At 45.3% G+C, this 20,766-nt stretch overlaps 1 protein-coding gene across 3 annotated transcripts in view; it reads left to right on the top strand.

Moving 5' to 3' along the window:
- Positions 1-20,766, top strand: part of LHFPL3 (LHFPL tetraspan subfamily member 3) — a 579,617-nt gene that overhangs the window by 512,216 nt on the left and 46,635 nt on the right. Inside the window, exon 3 of one of the 3 annotated variants that reach the window (XM_019451241.2) lies at positions 9,846-9,873. The exons of 1 other annotated variant lie outside the window; for it this stretch is intronic. In XM_019451241.2, the coding sequence (XP_019306786.1) occupies positions 9,846-9,862 (17 nt within the window). In that variant the 3' untranslated portion in view covers positions 9,863-9,873. Of the gene's footprint in view, positions 1-9,845; positions 9,894-20,766 lie in introns of all 3 variants that reach the window. One more of the 3 variants, XM_019451240.2, reaches the window with a different exon arrangement.

Here is a 20,766-nt window from a genome sequence, read left to right as displayed (position 1 = left end):
TTCATCCACCTCAAGAAGCTCTTTCCCTGTCATGGCTCGCTACCTTGTCATGGGATCATTCTGTTTAGTATTTCTACTTGATGCAAAGGTCAAACCAGATGGTTAGAATAACTAAATCCTCAGGAGGATTTTCCCATCTCTGAATTCCATTAGGGAGTCAGGCTCCTCCCAAAACTTCACCTCTGTCTCCCTCTTCTGTTTCTCCTGGATGTACTTGGATATCGCCAACGCCTTTGCCTCCTGACTTTAAATACTCTGTAGTATCATTCGCCTCCTGGAATCACTTGTTGAGACCTATTAGACATCAGTGGGGTCTGGCTGGGTGAGAGGGACCAAGATGGCAAGCCCAGATGCCAGATAAGATGCGACAGTTGCCATTGTCCAGTAGAGACAAACACTTGCACAGTGGGAAGTGGACAGAAGGAAGAGCTAGGGCCAAAAGCCAGCTGACACGCTTCCAGTGTTCCATTGACTAGCTAATCAACATGCATGTGCACAGTCTGCTCGGTGTGGCCTGCTCAGGTCCTGGGGGGGCAGAGATGGCAGCTTCAGATTTGTGATGGTTTGGATAAAAGATGCCCAAGGAGTTCCTTTATTAGATCTCTATAGGGCTGAAAAGCTTGTTTATCTCAAAAGAGATGAGCAATTGATGTTCTTAGATCACCAAAGGCCATTGTAGCTTTGGAAAGGTAGAAATACCTTTTATTTTGATGCAGGTAGGACACAATTGTCAGCCAGATTTATATTCATTAAACACATACATTCATACTCTGTAGCATTTTCTTTCTTTTTATTTTAGACAAAGAGAGAGAGTGCATGTAAGTAGGGGAGAGGAGACAAAATAACCCCACAGCCCGGGGGGGGGGGGCAGGGGAGGGAGAGGGAGAGGGAGAGAGAGAGAGAGAGAGAGAGAGAGAGAGAGAGAGAGAGAGAATCTTAAGCAGGCTCCATGCTCAATGTGGACTCTGACTCAGGGCTCAATCCCGCAACCCTGGGATCATGACTGAACTGAAACCAAGAGCCAGATGCTCAACTGACTAAGCCACCAAGCACCCTTCTAGCATTTTCTTTTTGCCATTCATTCATTCCTTGCATGGAAGGGACCCCTTGTATGGGTTCCATTGTGAATTTTCTCTGACAGTTTGCAGTGTGGCCACTAGAGTCCGATGCCCTGGGTTCAAATCTTGACCCTTCAGTTTACCATCTGTATGGTCGTGGGTGATACATTTAACCATTAGGACCTCAGTTTACTGATCCTAACTAATGAAAATGAGAATAGAGCCTGCCAGATTGATTTATTGAGATTAATCGAGTTAATCCTCATAAAGACCCTAGTATTAGACACAGAGTAAGTACTCATGAAATACTGTTCAGTCAACCAACATTTGCTGCGTGTTTTCCTAGTAAGAGTGATTTTTAGATTTGCTCTCCATGGTGCTGCACACTTTCCATCTAGGTAGGGCAACATCCAGAGCCTATGAGATTCCCTGCAGGCACGAATAACACTAGCAAGAAGGTAAGCTTAGATGAGATATGACCCTGCAGTGGCCACCACTTGTTCATCCATTCATTCATTCACAAAATACTTTTTGAGCACCTACTATGTGCTAAGCACAGTTCTAGAAGGTGGAGATAAAGTAGCGAATCAAGGAAACAAAATCCCACATCTCCTGGAGTTTGTTTTCTGATGGGGAGAGATGGGCAATAAATAAATTTAAAAGGCAAGAAAATATCAGAGTGGAAAGCGCTATGCAGAGAATTTGAACCAAGTAATATGATAGACCATGACCAAGTAGCTCCCCAGGTTGTTTGTTCAGGGAGAGCCTCAGCATTTAAGCCAAAATCTGGAGACTGATGCAACAACAGCCAGTGAGAAAGAATGTCATGCAGTGGGAAGAGCAAGTGCAAAGATCCAAAGACGGGATTGAAAAGCAGTTTGGCTGGATGGTAGTGAGAGGGAGGATGGTGTGAAATGAAGCTGGAAGGTAGGCATGGGCCAGATCCCATTGGAAAGGTGTTTGGATTTCATTCCAACTGTGACGGGAACCATTAGATGGCTGTGAACAGGGAGTGATATAATCTGACTTAAAATTGTAAAGGTGTCTCCTGACTGTCTCCTCTCGTTACTGTCCCTGGGCATGGCTGGCCCTGTATGCTGAGGTATTTATTGTCCGTGGAATAAGCTATCCTATACAACTGCCACACAGAAAGAAGTGCTCAGAAGACCAAGAGGCCACCATGTCCTAATCAGAAAAGCCCACACTTCTTGCACCCTTTGTGCTTTTAGGAGGTGACAAGATAAAAGCAAAGATCAAGCAAGAAGTTGGCCACATGCCCTGAGAATTGAAAACCAAGAAAGATAGTATCAGTATTTAGGAGGTGACAAGATAAAAGCAAAGATCAAGCAAGAAGTTGGCCACATGCCCTGAGAATTGAAAACCAAGAAAGATAGTATCAGGGCTGTGGTGAGCATAAAGTTGGGTCCCTACCTTACAGCAACCTGTTTTTCAAGAGTCCACTGTGTTCTCCTAGCCGTTCCCATATTCCAGAAAGAATTGAAGGTTTACCCTGCCTGAGCAGTGATATGCTAGGTTAACTTTTGGGATGTACCACAAACTAGATCTCAAGAACTCTTGGTTCTTAGAGATTGTGAGTCTGCAGTAGAGTCCCTTCTAGGAGCTGTGTCTCATAGGATATCAATTTATCTCTGAGGGCAAAATGAAAATTACACCCAGTATGGTTTTTGGGTCCTGAAGTTAAAGCAGTATGTTTCAAAATAACCCCACAGCCCAGTGATAGTAAGACCAGCATCTTTCCTAGTATTTCATGGTGATGAAGATTTCTGTTCCATTTGGAGGCTTTTGTTGTGTATACAACACTTGGCAAGGAATCCAAAACCCTAGGTTCTGACCTCAGTTCTGCCACCAAAGCGTTGTGTTTAAATTTGGGGAAAGTACTTTGAAACTTAGTCTGCTCCTCTCTGAAGGAAGGAACTTGAACTGACTCCATCTTGGATCATTCTTAGCTCTCCCACTTGATCATCTGTATACTACCATCCTGATTACTCAGTGACCCACATTTGCAAGATGGCAGGGCTAAAGTCAGGGGCATCTGATCTACCCTACAGCTGATCGGATGCTATAGGGATCACATCCCCACCTCAGACTTCTTTAGGACCATTTCATTGTCAGCTGAACCCGCCATTCGTGCAGTCAGGAGGAGTACAGATTTTCAGTGAGTTTATCTTCCTCGCCAAACTACATGCTCTGATAATAACATAGTCACTAGGTTCTACTGAGTGTTCCCCTTATGTCATTCAATCTTCAGAGTAACGCCAGGAAGTAAGCATTATCCCCAATTTAATGCAGGAAATGGAATCTTGGAGAAGTTAACTAATTTGCCTAAGGACACACGTAGAGTATACCAGACTTCAACTCAGGCTGACTCCAAGGCCCATGCAGCAATTGAACTGCCACACTCTGGCGCCATTACTTACTTGTCTTACCATACTCTACAATATGTACCAAGGTATTTGGCAGATATTGCTAAATGCTCAATAAGTCATTCTTGAATGAAAAAGTATTTAATGCTCTGCTAACTTGCCTTCAGCATTTACCCATGCACTTTGGACAAGCAGTATAACCTTGCTAACCAGAAGGCTTACCCACTCTACTTAGACTTTGTGCAGAATTGCCCATGAGACAAGCCCTGTAATCATAACCTAACCAATGTGAGGGTTAACTTTATGAATCAAGTTGAATGGGCTAAGGGATGCCCAGATAGCTAGTAAGACATTGTTTCTGGGCGTATCTGTGAGAGTATTTCCAAAATAGAACAGATTGAGTAAAAAAGATCACCCACACCAAGGCAAGTGGGTGTTCTACTGAGTGAATAGAACAAAAAGTCGGAGGGAGGTTGAATTTGCTCTCTTACTTAAGACGGGACATCACACCTCCCTCAGGTTTGCCATTAGCCCTCCTGGTTCTCATACCTTCAGACTCAGACTGAAACTTACACCATCAGAACCCCTGGTTCTCAGGCATTTGGACATGGACCAAATTATACCAATGGCTTTCCTGGTTCTCTGGGAAAAATACATATATTTCCAATATCCTATTGGCTCTGCTTCTCTGGAGAACTCTAATATAAGCTCTATAGGATTTATGTGCTTAAATTACATAAATGGTCCTTGGTGTTCTGCAATTAGGCACATCTCCCCAACAGTTTAGCTATTTGGGGAAGCATCGGTTCCCAGCTAGAGGGATGAGATGGAGAGAATACACGAGAACCACTTGAGGAGCTTTTTCAAACCCCAGAAGTCCCACCTACAGCACCTTCCCTCACCCCAAAAACTCCTAGTCTTATCTGGGTCAGGGAGAAAATGTCTAGGTTGACACAAGTTCCCAGTGCATAACATCCATCCATTACCCATCCTTGTGTACACACCTCCATTTAGGGAAAGTCAGTTCTGTCTTTTCATTTACATAAAGGCTGGTCTTCTTAGAATCTAAATTAAATGACGAGGCTTCGTGTGACTGACTTGAACATAAAAGACACCCAGACTTCCAACTGTATTGTTTATTAAAAAATTCTCCTCCGTACTTTACAGATGGGTTTTGACTGAAACTGTCTTACATATTTATGTTTCATAGTACACATCTTGCATTCAAATTTTATTAATGCATAATAAATGTTATAGAACAGCACTCTGCCAAAGAACAGGGATGGAAATGTTCTCTTTCGCTCTGTCCGATACAGTGCCCTAGACACATGTGGCTTTTGAGCCCTTGAAATGTGGTTGATGAGACTGAGGAACGAAATTTTTAACTGAATTTCATTTTAATTAAATTTAAATAGTCACACGTGTCTAGTGACTACTGTATTGGAACGTGCAAGTATAGAGAAACATCCTTCCAGTTTTTTTAACCAAAATAATGCAGAACCGAGACCCATTCCATTTTTTTTTAAAACCACTTTCCATAAAATCCAAAACAAAAGCAATAACTCTAAAACCTGAGAAGAAATTCCAGCACGCTTACATTGCCACTGGGGAATGAATTCTTAATGAAGAAGAGAATTCTGACCCAGGAGTACATGAAAGCAGGTAGGCAGGAAGAGACATTCCCAAGGGGAGGTCCTTGGCAAATTCCTAGTCTTCTGTGAGACATGGAGTAGAGAGAGCCTGTCAAGGAGAGAGTAATTCCCCCTCAGAGGAAAATCTAAATGTGTTTTTAGCCACCTGTCACTCCAGAGGGAGGACAGGATGGCAATGTTAAATTGGCAAGATTGTAAAACACGGAACTTAACTACTGTACAAGGCCAGCCGAGATGTTTAAAGTGCATTTTAGCTGATGGAACTTCATTCCTGAAATCCAGACGGTGGCTGATGCCGGCTGGACGGCCGAATGGAGACTTCTATCTCTTTCTTTCTACAAAACTAGCATTTTCAATAAAAATACCATTCCATGAAGACAGGATTGTCCTGGATTTTCATCTAAAGCAAATATTAAGGAAATCACAAAGGACCCAGGATTCGGAGACAGAGAGATCAGGTGACAAGATAACGGGACACACGGGGTCCATTGCAAAATTGTGAACTAGGAAAATCCATTCTGTGCAAAAGGTAGCTGCCATAGGAGCAAAGGTGGAAAGGAACATAAACTGAAGAAAAAGTTCATTAACGGGACCAGAGAAGACAGCAGAGACGAATTTTGAGCTAGGACAGTGTTTCTCAAATTGAATTTCAGGGACATATTCTTGCAAGGAGGTAGGCGTCATTGGGTTTAGTAAGGATGTTTAAGTTTTATGCTTTCATTTTACCAAATATAACCTGTCTTTTTTCAGTGACAGTACTCAATTGAAAATCGTGTTCAAAGAATGAAGTTTTAGCTTTTTTTTTTTAAGAAAATGTTTCTCAGGGCACCTGGTTGGCTCAGTCAGTTAAGCATCTGACTTCGGCTCAGGTCATGATCTCACAGTTCATGAGATCGAGCCCCACATAGGACGGTCTACTGTCAGCACAGAGCCTATTTCAGATCCTCTGTCCCCCGCCCCCATTTCTCTCTCTGCCCCTCCCCCACTCGTGCTCTCAATCTCTGAATCTCTCAAAAATAAGCATTTTTTAAAAATTGATTTAAAAAAAAATGTTTCTCAAATGCCGGCTAAGGAAGTAGTATATCATAGGTCTTAGAGGATTGTTTTGCTTTAAAGGGGTCCATAGTAGATTCACATTTGGGGATCAGTGTGACCTACATACAGTCAGACCACACACACACACCATTTGATTTTTATCTTTTTGGGGTCATTAAAGCAATTTCCTAATTTAGCCCTTAGCTTATGAAGAGATTAAACCTTTCTAAACTCAGAGGGCAGTCTGGGCATAGTGTTCATATTTTACTCCCTAATGGACATCAGTGCTTAGAAAATTATGTTCTTCTCTTGCAATTGGGGAGCAGCATGGTGTGGGAGTCCTGGACCACAATGCAGGGGTCTCCCACTAACCCTGCCTCTCCAGGAGGCTGGGACGCTGGCTCTCTCAGAGCCTTCATTTCCTTATCTGTAACACAAAGCGGCAGATAGGGTCATTAATTACTAAGGTCATGTCCAGCGTAGGTATCTGATTCCAACAATAAATTAGTGCCATCTTGCATTTCTCCTGTGAAAGGCGTCTCAACTAAAAATCATTTTCACTAGGACTCTATTTCCTATCTATTCTTTTCATTGCTACCCTCCACCACAGAGCACCAAAGGCCCAGGAGGGGTGCATTTGAAGGAAAATCCGTCAACACTCAGGGTTCCACCTATTATCTGCTACCACCTAGGAAGTGGGAAATTAAACCATCGAACCCAGACTCCTAGGGCTTAGTGCAAATCACCCAGGTATGAAAGCAATACTTACTCAGAGGGACATTTTTGGATTTTTACAAAGTTTCTAATGAATGAGACAGCTCTTCATTCGAGGGTGAGTAAATCAAATGGAAACATAAAGGCCAGGTCTGTTTTTTGTGTTTTGGGTATTGTAGATAAGATTATTTAATGAGCAGAGTCTCAGGCTGTTAGTTGATCTACCACTGTAAGAGTGACTGATGTCTTGAGTGAGCCCTCCGAACAGTCACTGGTGTCCAGTAGGAACATGATGATACAGGGTGTGTGTATAGCAGAGAAAAGCATGCTGCACACACGTGTGCTTGGAACCACAAAGCTGTAGCCACCCTTTGGGAGGTGTAATGTTAGACCTTTCCTCTGAGGAACCCTCTCCGACGCTATAGAAAGATGTACGTGAAGTATGTCCCCCTGCCTCAGCCTTGATTGGAATATGATACCTATGGTCTGGAGGACAATTCTCAGGGGCCAGAGAGATCCAGAGGAGGTCTACCTCGAGATAAGGAGAGCAGAAAACATCAGAATACTCCAAAAATGACTCCAGCATCAGCCCCTAATGCAGTGGTAGAACCGATTCTTTTGGCCTTCTTCCTACATGGGCTACCCACTGAAACTTGGCCTGACAACATACGCCTGGGTGTATCTGTAGGGCCTTGGGGAGGATGAGACCCTGGGACACAGAGTAGAGCTTAGAAGCTACTGCCATTGAATCGTACTGAAGCTCACACCGCAGGATGGTGTTGCTGCGCCCAGCTTCACTGCATCGAGGGCTCCAGCCCTCCAGATGTGGGCCTGTGGCCTGATGGCCTCCTCGACCCTCCTGGAGACACGACATGCTTGTCCCATCAGCCAGAAAAACATGACTGCCTCTCTCTCTTCTGCTAAAATAAAGACCTTCAGACAGTTTAGAATGAAAGCCCTCCAGTGCAAGAGAATGGCTTGTTTGAAATGATCGCCTTTGAGATCATCTCATGTTTCCCATCCTAGTTATAATTTGGCTAATTGCTTAATAATTCTGTTTAAATGTCTCCATTTCTGCAAATATCAATTCATTAGGTCTCCTTTTCCTGGTTGGAAATCTCTTTGCTTCTCTAAATATCCTTGGCCCCTTTCTCCCAGTTGTACTTTTGCCTGAGCAACATTCTGATGACGTACATAGCATCCCTCCGAAAAGGTGTCGAACAGATCAGGGTGCCTCTCAGTATTCCAAAAGCCCAAGCACTGTACTCTGTTGTCCTTGAAATAGTACCTGTGATTGGGAAAGATCTCACACTGTGTCTTTAAAAAGCCAGGTTCCCTGCCAAGCGAAGTTGCTCTCAGTGGCAACCCTAACCCACTCCTGGGGCAGGAGGCATGGTGTACCTGACAGAGTGAGAGCCTGCCTAAAATGAGAAAACCCAGGTCCAGCCTTCAGGAACCTGCACCCCAACTAGCAGCCAGAGAATTCAACTCTGGAGAACATTTGCACATAAGAATATTATCCAGGTTAAAACTCTGCCTAAAGCAGGAGCCTTCTCGGAGCACAACCATCTGTGACTGGGCACCACAGACACACACACACACACACACACACACACACACACACACACCTTGCACCTAGCTGAAAGCCAAACACCATTGTAGTGTCTGTGCTTTAGGGGGTGAGCATGCTGCCTGAGGGGGCAGCCTGTGACTTACGCTTTCCGGCAAAGGCCAGTTAGGCTAAACGGATGCTGCCATGTTCCTGATCGTTCTTTCCTTCTGTATTCGACCAGCTGAAGACTCCCGATGTTGCTTTTTAGTTTTGCCTTTGAAAAATTTAGCGCCCACCTTTCCAACTGTAATAACCAAATCGCTTCATCTAGACGCTCACATAGCAAAGAGAGGCCATACAATTCTCCACACCTTTGAGAAAATGGGAAAACTTGGAGTGACAGAGGAGAAACCGAAAGCTTCCATCTGGGAAACTTCCTCGGGCCAGTGATGAATAAGAAGTGACATAGGTAACAAGCAACAGAAGGAAGCAAGAAGAGTGCCAGAGTCCCATCTTTCCTGCTGGACCATATATCCTGCCAAGTGAGCTCAGAACTGACCGAAGGGTTCTGGGAAGGAGCAGAGGAAAGAAGTCTGTTCTTCTGTATGACTTAGTAAACCACTTGGTACTACTCATCCTTGCCCTGGTGACTTACAGCAATTCTCTGCATGAGGCACTGGTGGAAACAAGTTAGAAAATATGAGATGCCGCAGTCCAAAGAGTAATCCCTGATGATGTGTACGTAGCCTTGAATTGTCCAACATGAACCAGGCCTCAGGGTTCTAATTGATCTGTGCGTATGCGATTGATTTTTATTTATGTTTCTTTAAAAGCTACTCTGAATTGCTTTGGAATTTGAAATAAATGCCCTCAAAGAATTATAACAACACATGAAACCGTTGCCCACCCCGTGCATTTCTAACTTTGTCTGTTTATCCTGAATGCTTTGATTTGTTTCTTATTGAGCATCTGAAATTCTCTGAGAGTCCTTGGCTTTCCGTAAACATTTGATCGTCTAGTCTGGGTGGTGTCGCCTGAGGGAGCCAAAGGTAAAAATGATGACAACAACAATGATGTCCACTACTTAGATAATGCTTTGTGGTAAATAGGGCTCTTCCTGCTATCTCACATGTATTAATTCGTTCCATCCTCACCACGGTCTTATAAGGTAAGTGCTCCTGTTAGACCCATTTTACAGATGAGGAAACTGAGGTACAGAAAGATAGGACACTTACCGGGGTCACGCAGCTGGCAAGCGGCAGAAACGAGATGTGAGATCACAGTCCGGCTCTCAGAACTGTGCCCTTCATCCCTATGACTCACCACGCGTGTCTTTCCGCACGCGATGACTGGGATGGCCAGGAATGACGTTGTGATTTTTAACCATTAAAAATACAGTGCAAGCTCTTAATTTATTTAACCGTTCTGTTTTTCCCTCCCAAACTCTCAGACGACGGAAATGCTTAAAGCAAACTAAGGTAGTGTGAGACCACACCATGTAAGTGTGAGCATGGCTCCTTGTGGGTCCAGCTGTGTTTTGTGCGCTTCTGCCTACTGTCCCCGCATGTTTTCTCCGCTGCTGTCCTCCGATTCCCGCTTCCGCCGCTTGGCGCTTGGGCCGCATGAACCGTCACTTTAAAGCCATAGATCTTCTGTCTTGCTCCTGGTTTCATATTTGTGCTTCTCTCTCCCACAATCCCCGGCACCTGGGTAAGGGCCAGAGCACGTGCAGCTGTGAGCCTGGCACCTCTCCACGAAGGAGCTGGAGACTCCTATGGTTATTGTTCTCTGACAATGAGCCCTCAGATTGTCAGCTTTTAGGATTCTAGGCATGTGTCCGCGCTCTTGCAGTGACATACTGCTTCCCGGGCTGGAAAGATGTCTGTGGGCTTCTCCATGCCGGTCGCGGTCACCGACAGCACACCTTTGCTCTGCAGTGGTCTTCTGCGGCCACCAGCCTAGACAGATCACTGCTCTGTGAGTCCTTGTAGGTGTGGAGGCTATGTGAAAACGAATTCCATCGTGCCATGTGACGGGGCTAAAATGAGCCGTGGAGAGAAGTGGTAATCTTCTCGTTTATTATTTCCCTCTGTACAGATGTATGTGATAGGCACACATATGTATATGAAGCCTATGATTACGAAGGAGATGGGATCATGGTTTTTAAGCCAAAGAATGGGCTCTATTGGCCCTTCATTGTCCACACATACACACACTCACTTTTGGTGTTCCTTGAATCTACATAAACTATGTTTCCACTTTGAGTGAATTTAATATGTGATAAACTCGGGGCACCTGGCTGGCTCAATCTGTGGAGCGTGCAACTCTTGATCTTGGGGTTGTGAGTCTGAGCCCCACATTGGGCATAGGGATTACTTAATATGAAATATATATGTGGTAAACTAGACTTCCAGAATAAATAAATTGGGGAGGAGGAATTTGTGCCTGACAAAGAGAATATCTGGAGCATTTAAAATATCCTATCTTAACTGCACAGCCGTCCCCACCTGCCAGTGATTTCAGGGCTGGGTCTGCCTTTGTTCTCAGGCTCACCAAAGTTTCCAGTATGTGTTCGATGGGAATTAGTTAGGAGGAAACTTTCCAAGTTGTCAGAAATGATAAGAACTTAAAATTAGAGTGGCTCTTTATGAGATGTGTCCCCTCAGTGTTAAGAGGCCAACCCACCATTTAGACATGCACAGAATTCTGCAGCTGATGAGTCCTTAGAGATGGGTCCTTCATTCCAAACCCCTGAATTCCCAGAGGGAAAGTAACTTGCCTGGGAGGGGGCAGAGGCTGGATGAAAACCCAGTCCTCCTCTTTCCATCCAAGCGTCTTATCAAGGTATTGTCCCAGCTCATTTTTCTCTGGGAGAGAACCCCCTACACAGCCAGAAGATATTTTCTTTTCTTTTTTTAATGTTTGTTTATTTTTGAGAGAGAGAGTGCAAGTGGGGGAAGGGCGGGAGGGTGGTAACAGAGGATCTCAGGCAGGCTCTGCACTGACAGCAGAGAGCCCGACGTGGGGCTCAAACTCACAAATCACAAGATCGTAACCTGAGCTGAAGTCAGGATCCTGACGCCTAACCTACTGAGTCACCAGGTGCCCTGAACTTTTATTTTTAAAAGTGAGTGAAAGTAAAGGAGACTACATCCTATGGAAAGACTCGGGTCCCAGTCCTGGCTCTGCCCTAAATATCTGGGCGAGCTTGGGAAAGTTACTATGCTCCTCTGGACCTCGGGCTCCTCACCTGCAAAGTGAGTTTGGGAACAGCCGAGTTGAGTAACCACCTGATGCTAACTTTGCTCACGAATTTCCAGCTGCTTTCATGTGGCATCCTCTCAGCGATTTCCCACTACAGGATGATGAAAAAAGTGACAGTCGGGCTATGCAAATAGGAGCAAGAGCCCTATGAGTCTGTTAAGAACTGAAGGGGGACAAGGGAAGGAGGGAGAAGGTGCAGGTGAGAAGTGAGTAGCCTGCCCTCCTCGCGCTGTCCTGTGAAACTGAGGAAGACATGGCAAACCCTAGCCTTGGTCATCTCCAATTTCTGCATTTTGGGGGCTATCTAGCAAGACACCAGACCCAGTATGTGAACAAGGTTACATTTTCTCTCTTTTTATTAAGTTTATTTACCTTTGAGAGAGAGAGGGAGCATGAATGGGAGAGGGGCAGAGGAGACAGAGAACCCCAAGCAGACTCAGCACTGTTAGCGCAGAGCCCAATGTGGGGCTTGAACTCACAAACTGTGAGATCAACCTGAGTCAAAATCAAGAGTTGGATGCTTAACCGACTGAGCCACCCAGGTGCCCCTACATTTTCTCTTTTCAATGTATTGCTTTCTGAGTTAACAGGGCCAGGGAAGTCTCTGAGGCAATCCAACAATCATTTAAAAGCAACTAAGGCGAGAGTAGAGGCCCACACATGCCGGCTTCCAGCAAAGTTTTGAGATATACCCCTTGCTTACACAAAATTATAGAAATACAGATATTAACTAAATATGCAATGTCATTTTTACAGGGCTTTCTTTTTCCATAGTAAGTCCGTGGCATTTTTATGATGAATCTTTTTTATGAAGCAAAGAATCCTCACTTGGTTTAACAATTTGGCCTATTTTGGTTCCATATATCAAGTTTAGCTTCAGTGCATCTTTTCGAAGCAGCCCATTTAGTCTGCAGCCATCTTCCTTGGATATGCCACTGATTCAGATTTGATGGGAAGGGGCAGGTCAGGATATGGCAGGGAGGGGGAAATCACGGAGATGGATAATTGCCTATGCACTTCCTAGGTTCTAATGCTGCTGGACGAAAATGTAGCGCCGCGGAAATGTGTGACCTCAGAAAGCATCACTGGGATAGAATTTCAGCTCCAGGATTTGGGTGGCGTGGGGACTTTAGGAGTTGTGCCGGAGGACTCTTAAAGCCATGTTTGCGTGGTAGTTCATACTGGATTGAAGAGTGTCAATCCACTATGTCCTTTGGAGGGAGAAGCTGTTGAAAATTATGGTAATGGCCTGCAGGCCCCTTCTAGGCAATCACCATTGTCATAGTATCACCATCCCTTCTCCAGTGACAACCATTAGCACAGTTTGAAGAGGAAAATGGCCCCCAGAGCAGCCCTGCAAGACTGGGTTGTCACATTGAAGATACTGGACAGGCAGACAGAGGTCATGAGTTCCTCACATTACTTTTGCCTTTGCTGGAGAAGACAGAGGGCTGTGGGGGAGGCCCTTTCCCAGCTTTTTCCAGGTCCTTCCTGGCCCCTTCCTAGGATAATCATTGTCCTGCCGAGACCTCTAGTGGCCATATTGGTAACTGCCGGTATCTAAGAAAAGCAGGGACCAAACAGCCTGTGGGCTGCATGCATGTCCATGGTGGTCTGTGGAGGGCTCAGCCTGACTCACGTTCAAGATGGTGCATCTTGCTCCATAGATGGAGCATCTGTGGCCTGAGACCCCTGAAATACCAGCCCGGAGGCCTGGTGGCCTGTCACCATGTGAACATGTCCAGAGGGCTGTTAGCCATGTGATGAGGACTTAGGTTTCTTTTGTGCGGGGGTTATTCCAGCTTAGATCTGGGACCTACTGGAAGTTCTAGCCTTGGCTGATCCTTCCTGTCCTGCCCTAGAACAGACTGGTAGCTCCATTTTCATCTGAAACCAAACTGACCTCCCTAGAGTCTGAAAAGCCAGCCACCAAAAGCTTGATAAACACACCAACCCACATTCGCTCTCTGAGGGCCTAGTGTAGACTGGCCTGGCTTGGGCCCCCCCCCCCAGGCATTCACCTCCCAGAGGGACAGGGAACAAGCCCTCCACCACCACTGCCTCCCACACTGTGATCCTCAGGGCTTCCCAAGAACGGTAAGTAGGTTACCCCTGACAGACGCAAGGCTAAATTGTTTTAATTGTTCTAACCCAGTGGTGTTCTCGAGGTGTGGTCCCCAGACCGGCAGCATCAGCATCACTCCGGAACTTAGAAGTACAGCTTCTCAGGCCCTGCCCCAGACCTGCCGAATCAGAAACTCTGTGAAGGGGGCCCAGCCATCTTGGTTTTACAAGGCCTCCGGGTGATCCTGAGGCCTCCTCAGATTTGAAAAACACCACTTCAAGCATTGATTCATAACTGTCAATTTATACGTGGTTACAAACTCTCAGCTTATGTAAAATGTAGATTCTGACCCCTTACCCACAGAGTTTTATTTAGTCGTTCTGCAGTGGGGGTGCAGACCTCTGGTTTTATACCATCATTCCACGTAATCCTGATGTGGATGGTCCACCGACCACCATTTTGAGAAATTCTCCAGAAAGAGCAAGGCCATCTTTCACTAGCACAGATTCGCTTCCTCTTTTGACCTAGAGATAAATATTGTCTTCACATCTCACTGAAAGGGATCTCAGTGAGTAGATCAGCGTACTCCAGGTCTTTTGTCTTGTTCCCTTGACGAATTAATTTTTGCTCCTATGGTGAGCAATCTGTATCATAATCCAAAAGTGAAATCTGTCTCTGGAACGTGATGTTAATTACTGAGAAAACAATAAGAACAGGAAGCCTGTGGCTGCTTACAAGTCCGGGGTGGCATGCCAAGGCCCACCAAGAAGCTGTGCGTCACCTCTAGGCCGTGAACCTATTAGATAGCAAGTCGCATTTCTTCTCACTTCTTGAGTGAGACATTTAATGGTGCTATGAGGCTAGTTCATTATACTACTGTCAGGAAGAAAGAGTTTTCAAAACTTGAGGTTATGAATACACTTGGCTCATGCGGCCTCTGCACTGATCACCCTGGAAGCATAGAGTTAATTTCTGTGAAGTTTCTCCTGAATGAAATCAGGAGATTTCAGCTCTCCTCAACACAACTCTGAGCCCTACTGGGAACTCCAGAAAAGGATTTGCCATTGTTTGCTGTCCCATTTCACTCCCCAGCCCAGTTCGTTCCAGAGCACCCACACTTTTTCAGGGAGCACTAATACTTTGGGATGTGCTCTGAGAAGACTAATATGCAGAGTCATATTTTCAAGGATATGCTGAGCAGAGCAGGAGACTTGGAGATGACACTCTTTGTCACCATCTAGGATTCATAGTCATTGTCTCCAGATATTGTCTGCTAGAGGGCAGTAGGTTAATCAGGTCAAGCTTCTATTTCCAATATGTTGCGGCCAAGCGCTGATTCCCTTCCTTCCCTCCATCCTTCCATCTTCTTCCCCTTATCCATTCTCCATGCTCCCTTTCCCATATTTTCTATGCTTCTGTGACTTTCTGTAGCTTTTCCCCTCCCTTTCTCTCCCTTCTTCTTGCTGGGCCTCCCTTAATCCTGGAAAGCAGGCACCCACCCCATCCAGGAGCTCAAGGGCCACACCAGCATTGGCTGTTGGAGCCACATGCATTCTGCCTGGCAGGGACTGCCCCCTTAAGTTACTGTAGAGAATAATTAAAAGACAGATTTCCCATCTCCCCTCACTCAGAGAGAGGAAGAGAGAGAGAGAGAGAGAGAAAGAAGCAAGAAAGAGAAGAGCAGCAAAGGAAAACCCAAAAAGAAGCCACAAGTGATGTTGAATTTTAAACTTACTTTGTGTCCAGAAGGAGAGCAGCCCACACCTCCAGCAGCAGGGGTCGGGTCAAAGCACTATACTTAGAATCCTGAGTGGTCAGGGAAGAAATAAGGGCACTATTAAGAGAAGAGAAGGCTTTGCCTGAGGAACAAATCCTCTCTTCACAGAGCTGTCCGTTGGTTAGGGGGGATCCTGTTGGGCTCAAGGAATGGGCTGGCCTTGCTGACACAGGTTCTGACTCTCCTCTGGCTTGCTTGCTCTTTGCTCCTGCACCCAGCTTTTTGCCGGCAACAAGAGTGCATGACTGGTGTGGTCCTGCAGGGTCCCAAGCTCTGAAGGGCCCGGTGCTTGGGGTTTAATGCTGTGCAGCCACAGTCTTGAAACTGTGTTTTATAAGTGAAATCTGATGGGACAATGGAGACTTGGAGCATGCAAGGGGGGTGGGGGGCTTGGAGACTGCTTATGGTGGCTTGCTTCCTGCTGCCTTCCCCCAGTACCTCTCCCACCCCCATCACATGTCCCCAGCTGGTGGGGGAGGGAAGCGGGAGGGTTCTCAGCCCACTTTTCTATCCCCTGGAACCTGGGCCCTGCCCAGCCTCCCCTCCTTGTGCCTTCCCAGTGACCACTGCCACCTTCTGCCCCAGGAAGGACCAGTGCATGGGTGGGGAAGGTCCTGGTTGGGTGTGCACCTGTCCTGTGGCACTTTGGGGCAGGGCATAGTAGTGGCCACCTGGCTCAGGGTGGCAGTGTTGCAACGTGTCTGGTGGATATTGGGCAGGAGGCCACAACTCAGTAAGGGGCGATCCTATCGCTGACTCGTGATCCTGTTACCTAGCACAGAGGTGGCAATACCCTGGGGGGGTAACCTATCCACCATTGGTTGGGGATACCACTCGTCAAAAGGGGAGAGTCCCCAAGGCCTGCTTCAAGCCAGGGAACAATGTGTCGGCACATCAGCTGGTGGGAGGGATAATCCCAGCAGGCATCAGGCCTAAGTGGGCATACATGGCAAGGGCCCCTAAGCACCTGTGAGATGCTCCCAGCCGGCTTTCTCGAGCCCACTCTGTGCCTGGGGGGAACCAGCTCTTCTTTCCCAACCTTCCTGAAACTGTGTTAGCATTTTCTGGCCAGTTCAAGGCATCCTCCTGGAGCAAGATACAAATTGTGTGATTTCACTGATCACACAAACAAGTTAAATGCTCTGACATTGGCATTTACAACTAGCACTGCACAATGTAATAATGGATGATAAAATGCATGCTAATAATGAAAAACTTTAACTTTATTTACCTAGAGTGGCATTACATAGCAAAAAAAAAAAGACCCCATGACTAGTGGTTGCACGTCAGTATGAATATATTTAATACAACCAACCTGTATACTTCAAACGATACAAAATGTGGGGTGCCTGGGTGGCTCGGCCAGTTAAGCGTCTGACTCTTGGCTTCAGGTCAGGTCAGGAACTCATGGATTCGTGAGTTCAAACCCCATGTTGGGCTCTGCTCTGGCAGTGTGGAGCCTGCTTGGGATTCTCTTTCTCCCTCTTTCTCTGCCCCTCCCCCACTTGCATTATCTCTGTTTCTTTTTCTTTTTTTTTTTTAATGTTTTATTTATGTTTGAGACAGAGATAGAGCGTGAGTGGGAAAGAGGCAGAGAGAGAGGGAGACACAGAATCCGAAGCAGGCTCCAGGCTCTGAGCTGTCAGCACAGAACCCAATGCAGTGCTCGAACCCATGAACTGTGAGATCATGATCTGAGCTGAAGTCAGATGATTACTGAGCCACCCAGGCACCCCTCTGTCTGTCTCAAAAGAAATAAATAAACTTTTTTAAAATGTACAAAATGTACCTGTAATGCATAAATACAAAAAAGGTTAGGAGGGCAAATTTTATGTTATACACATTTTACAGTAAGAAAAAGTAAACACAAGCAAAAACCATGACAAGGCAAGAGAAAGACCACAAGAAAAAAGGAAAAAGCTTTGTATTGTAATGCCTTTAATGGCACTTTTTCCCCGCTTTCTGAACAATTTTCATCTAGCCCTGGGCCTGTAAGTTGTGCAACTGGTTGCCCGTACCTCACCGTCTCCCCTGACCGAGAGATAATCAGATTCTTACACAGCGTTACAGGTGAAATTCTACTCCTGTGGGGAGAAAACGTTTCCAATCTATGACTGAAGGTAATTTCCACCTTAGTATCCATTCATCTACAGGAGAAAAAAAAAAAAAAAAAGGAGGAAATGTAAAAGTTAAAAAAAAAAACACAAAGATTCTTATGTTTGGATGAGTACCCATCACCTGTCTAGGTGATCCATCCATACCCAAGGCAGTGTGAGGTTCCGTGGTGAGGTCAATTCATTCATTATGAGTGACCCTCTTCAAGAGCGTGGTTTCTCATACTCAGTACAATGGTCTGCACTTCCAGAATATTGCAAATGACTTAAGTAATTTATCACCATCCTGTCTGAAGTCTGGCACCTCATAAGATAATGGGTAAGCTTGTGGCTTCTCATAGCTTTAATGTGAAAAAGAAGAATAAAGCAGATTTAAGTGCAGAAAATATCATTTCTGAAGCACCTTTTGTCTAAGTAAAATTTCTGGGGCTACTTTTTAAATGAAATTTAAAAAAAAAAAGCATGCCCAGATGGCTCAGTCAGTTAAGCATCCGATTTGGGCTCAGATCATGATCTTTCATTTATGGGTTCAAGCCCTGCGTCAGGCTCTGTGCTGACAGCTCAGAGCCTAGAGCCTGCTTCAGATTCTGTCTCCCTCTCTCTCTCTCTCTCTCTGCCCCTCCCTGTCTCTCTCTCTCAAAAATAAACATTAAAAAAAAATTTTAAGAGATTTTAAAAAGAGAGTATAGCAACGTGACCCTTCCTTGCAAGTTAAGAAAACTTTATCTAAACTGAGGTTGCTATGGCTTATAAATTCCCCATAATTACTCTCCATTGACTGGTAACGTATCCACCTAAACGCACCTTTCTTTGCACTCTTGTGAACCTCAGTAAACTCTTTAGGCAGGCGTGGGAAGCTTAATGTATTTCCTGTGAAATCGTACCATTCTCCTTGATCAGCTTATCCCAGCTTTGTAAATTGAAAAAATTTCATTCCTGGCATCAACAGCCTGTTAAATTGGTTCTGATTAATAATTGAATCTTAAGACCCTTTCAAGGCAACATTCACAACAACAGATTAGTAAGGAGGGGGGGAGTGATGCCAGGTGGCACCGTGTGGCGATGGAACAGACTGATGACCTCAGATGGAGGTTAAATGCAAAGTCCAGATTCTGGGGTAGTTTAATTCCTTAGAAAAATCACGGAAATGCACAGAAACTTCTCCCCTGCCAACTGATGGGCCTAGCATTTATTTCCTAGTAATAGACTTTTAATGCTGATCTGGATGCATTCTTCTTGGATTTGGAGTGTGCTGTGGTCCACATTATGCTCTCTTAGATTTTGAATTATTTATATTGGCAGTGCAGAATATTTCTTCCTTAATCCTGAAGGCGAAAATACAGTCCTCCTGAAATGTCAGACTGAGAAACAGATAGGCTCCTACCTTAACAATCTGAAAGTAGAACCCTTCTGGATGATTTCCAGGCATAGAGTGGGTCCAGAGGACTCTAGATCTGTATGCCAAATCCTTTAAGCGTGTCTATGCTTGCTCAACACCATATTCTCCCAGCCCCATCTATGAACTGAAGGTAATTTCAATCCTACTATTCTTTCGCCCATTGGAGAAAAAAGAAGGAACCATAAAAGTAAAAGACCACACAAATTCTTGCTTCTAGATGAGCAGCCGTCACATTTTTAAGCAACATTTTTAAGAGCTTCTCAACAGAGGCCTTCAGACTGCCCTGAAGTGTTGCATCAGAACTACCTGGGAGATTGCTTAAAATGCCAGAGGGGCGGGGCACCTGGGCTACTCAGCCGGTTAAGCGGCTAAGGGTTTGCCTTTGGCTCAGGTCATGATCTCAGGGCTCGTGGGTTCAAGCCCCGAATGGGGCTCTTTGTTGACAGCATGGAGACCACTTTGGATTCTCTCTCCTCTCTCTGCCCCTACCCTGCTTATGCTCGCTCGCTCTCATTCTCTCTCTCTCTCAGAATAGGCAAATAAACTTAAAAATAATTTTAAAAAATAATAATAAAATGCCAAACGGGCACCTGAGTGGCTCAGTCAGTTAAGCATCCAACTCTTGATTTTGGCTCAGGTCATGATCTCAGGGTTCATGAGTTTGGGCCCCGCCTCAGGCTCTGTGCTGACCGTGCAGAGTCTGCTTAGATTGTCTCTCTCTCCCTCTTTGCCCATCCCAAGCTTGTTCCCTCTCTCTCTGTCTCTCAAAATAAATAAATTAAAACTATAGAATAAAATAAAATAAAATGCTGAAGACAACCCTCTTCCCAGATCTTCAGATTCTGACTCTGAGAATTTTCAAGTTAACCCAGGAACTCTTATGTGGTAAAATTTGAGAACTACTGACCTCCAGACACTTTGATTAATTTCAGTGAATTATTGTGGTTCCGAAACTGAAGGGTCCAACAATTCTATTGCATACATGGAAACCTGTAAATACTTGCTTCGTAAGACTAGTTTGTGTGTTTTGCAATTCCCAGAGGGTAAGAGCAAATTTCTTTCAACATTCACTCTTTGTCTAAGCATGTGTTGAGGAGGTACTATGACATGGGCACTGCACTAGGTTCTAGAAATTCCCTGACCCTCACAGCTTCTCTATGAGCAGTAACACTCTGCATGTTTGGTATGTTTAGGAAGACCCCAGGCTGCAAGAGAGGGATGAGAAGTGAATCCTAAGATTAGGCAAAAAGATGGCGCCTGGGTGACTCAGTTGGTTACGTGTCTGACTTTGGCTCAGGTCATGATCTCACAGTTCATGAGTTCATGACCAGCTCTCTGCTGTCAGTACAGAGCCCACTTCGGGCCCTCTGTCCCCCTCTCTTTCTGTCCCTCCCCTACTCTCGCTCTCTCTCTGTCAAAAATAAACATTAAAAAAAGATTAAGCCTAAAGGTAGTGTTGACAGCAGAGTGATTCCCAGCTCCCTTACATTACTGTGATTTTGCTGTGTGCCAGGGGCTTTGCCTATATTGTTTCATTTCATCCTCACAGTGATCTGTGAAGCAGGTACGAATATATCGTCCCCGTTTTACAGACGACAATACGATAGCTCAGTGAGGCTATTCAACTAGAAAGCAGCGGAACAGGGATTCCCTGCCAGCAGTCTGCTTCTAGAACGCAGACTCTTATTTAACACTGTTCCAGCCCTCGGAGTAGTTTTCCTTTCCCTAAGAAGGCGGAAACCAGGAGGTGAT

Source organism: Panthera pardus, unplaced genomic scaffold (assembly GCF_024362965.1).
Source record: "Panthera pardus isolate Hobbes unplaced genomic scaffold, ASM2436296v1 HiC_scaffold_8, whole genome shotgun sequence".
NCBI classification, from domain to species: Eukaryota; Metazoa; Chordata; class Mammalia; order Carnivora; family Felidae; genus Panthera; species Panthera pardus.
The sequence above is the reverse complement of the archived record's forward strand: the minus strand, read 5'-3'. Positions and strand labels throughout refer to the sequence as shown.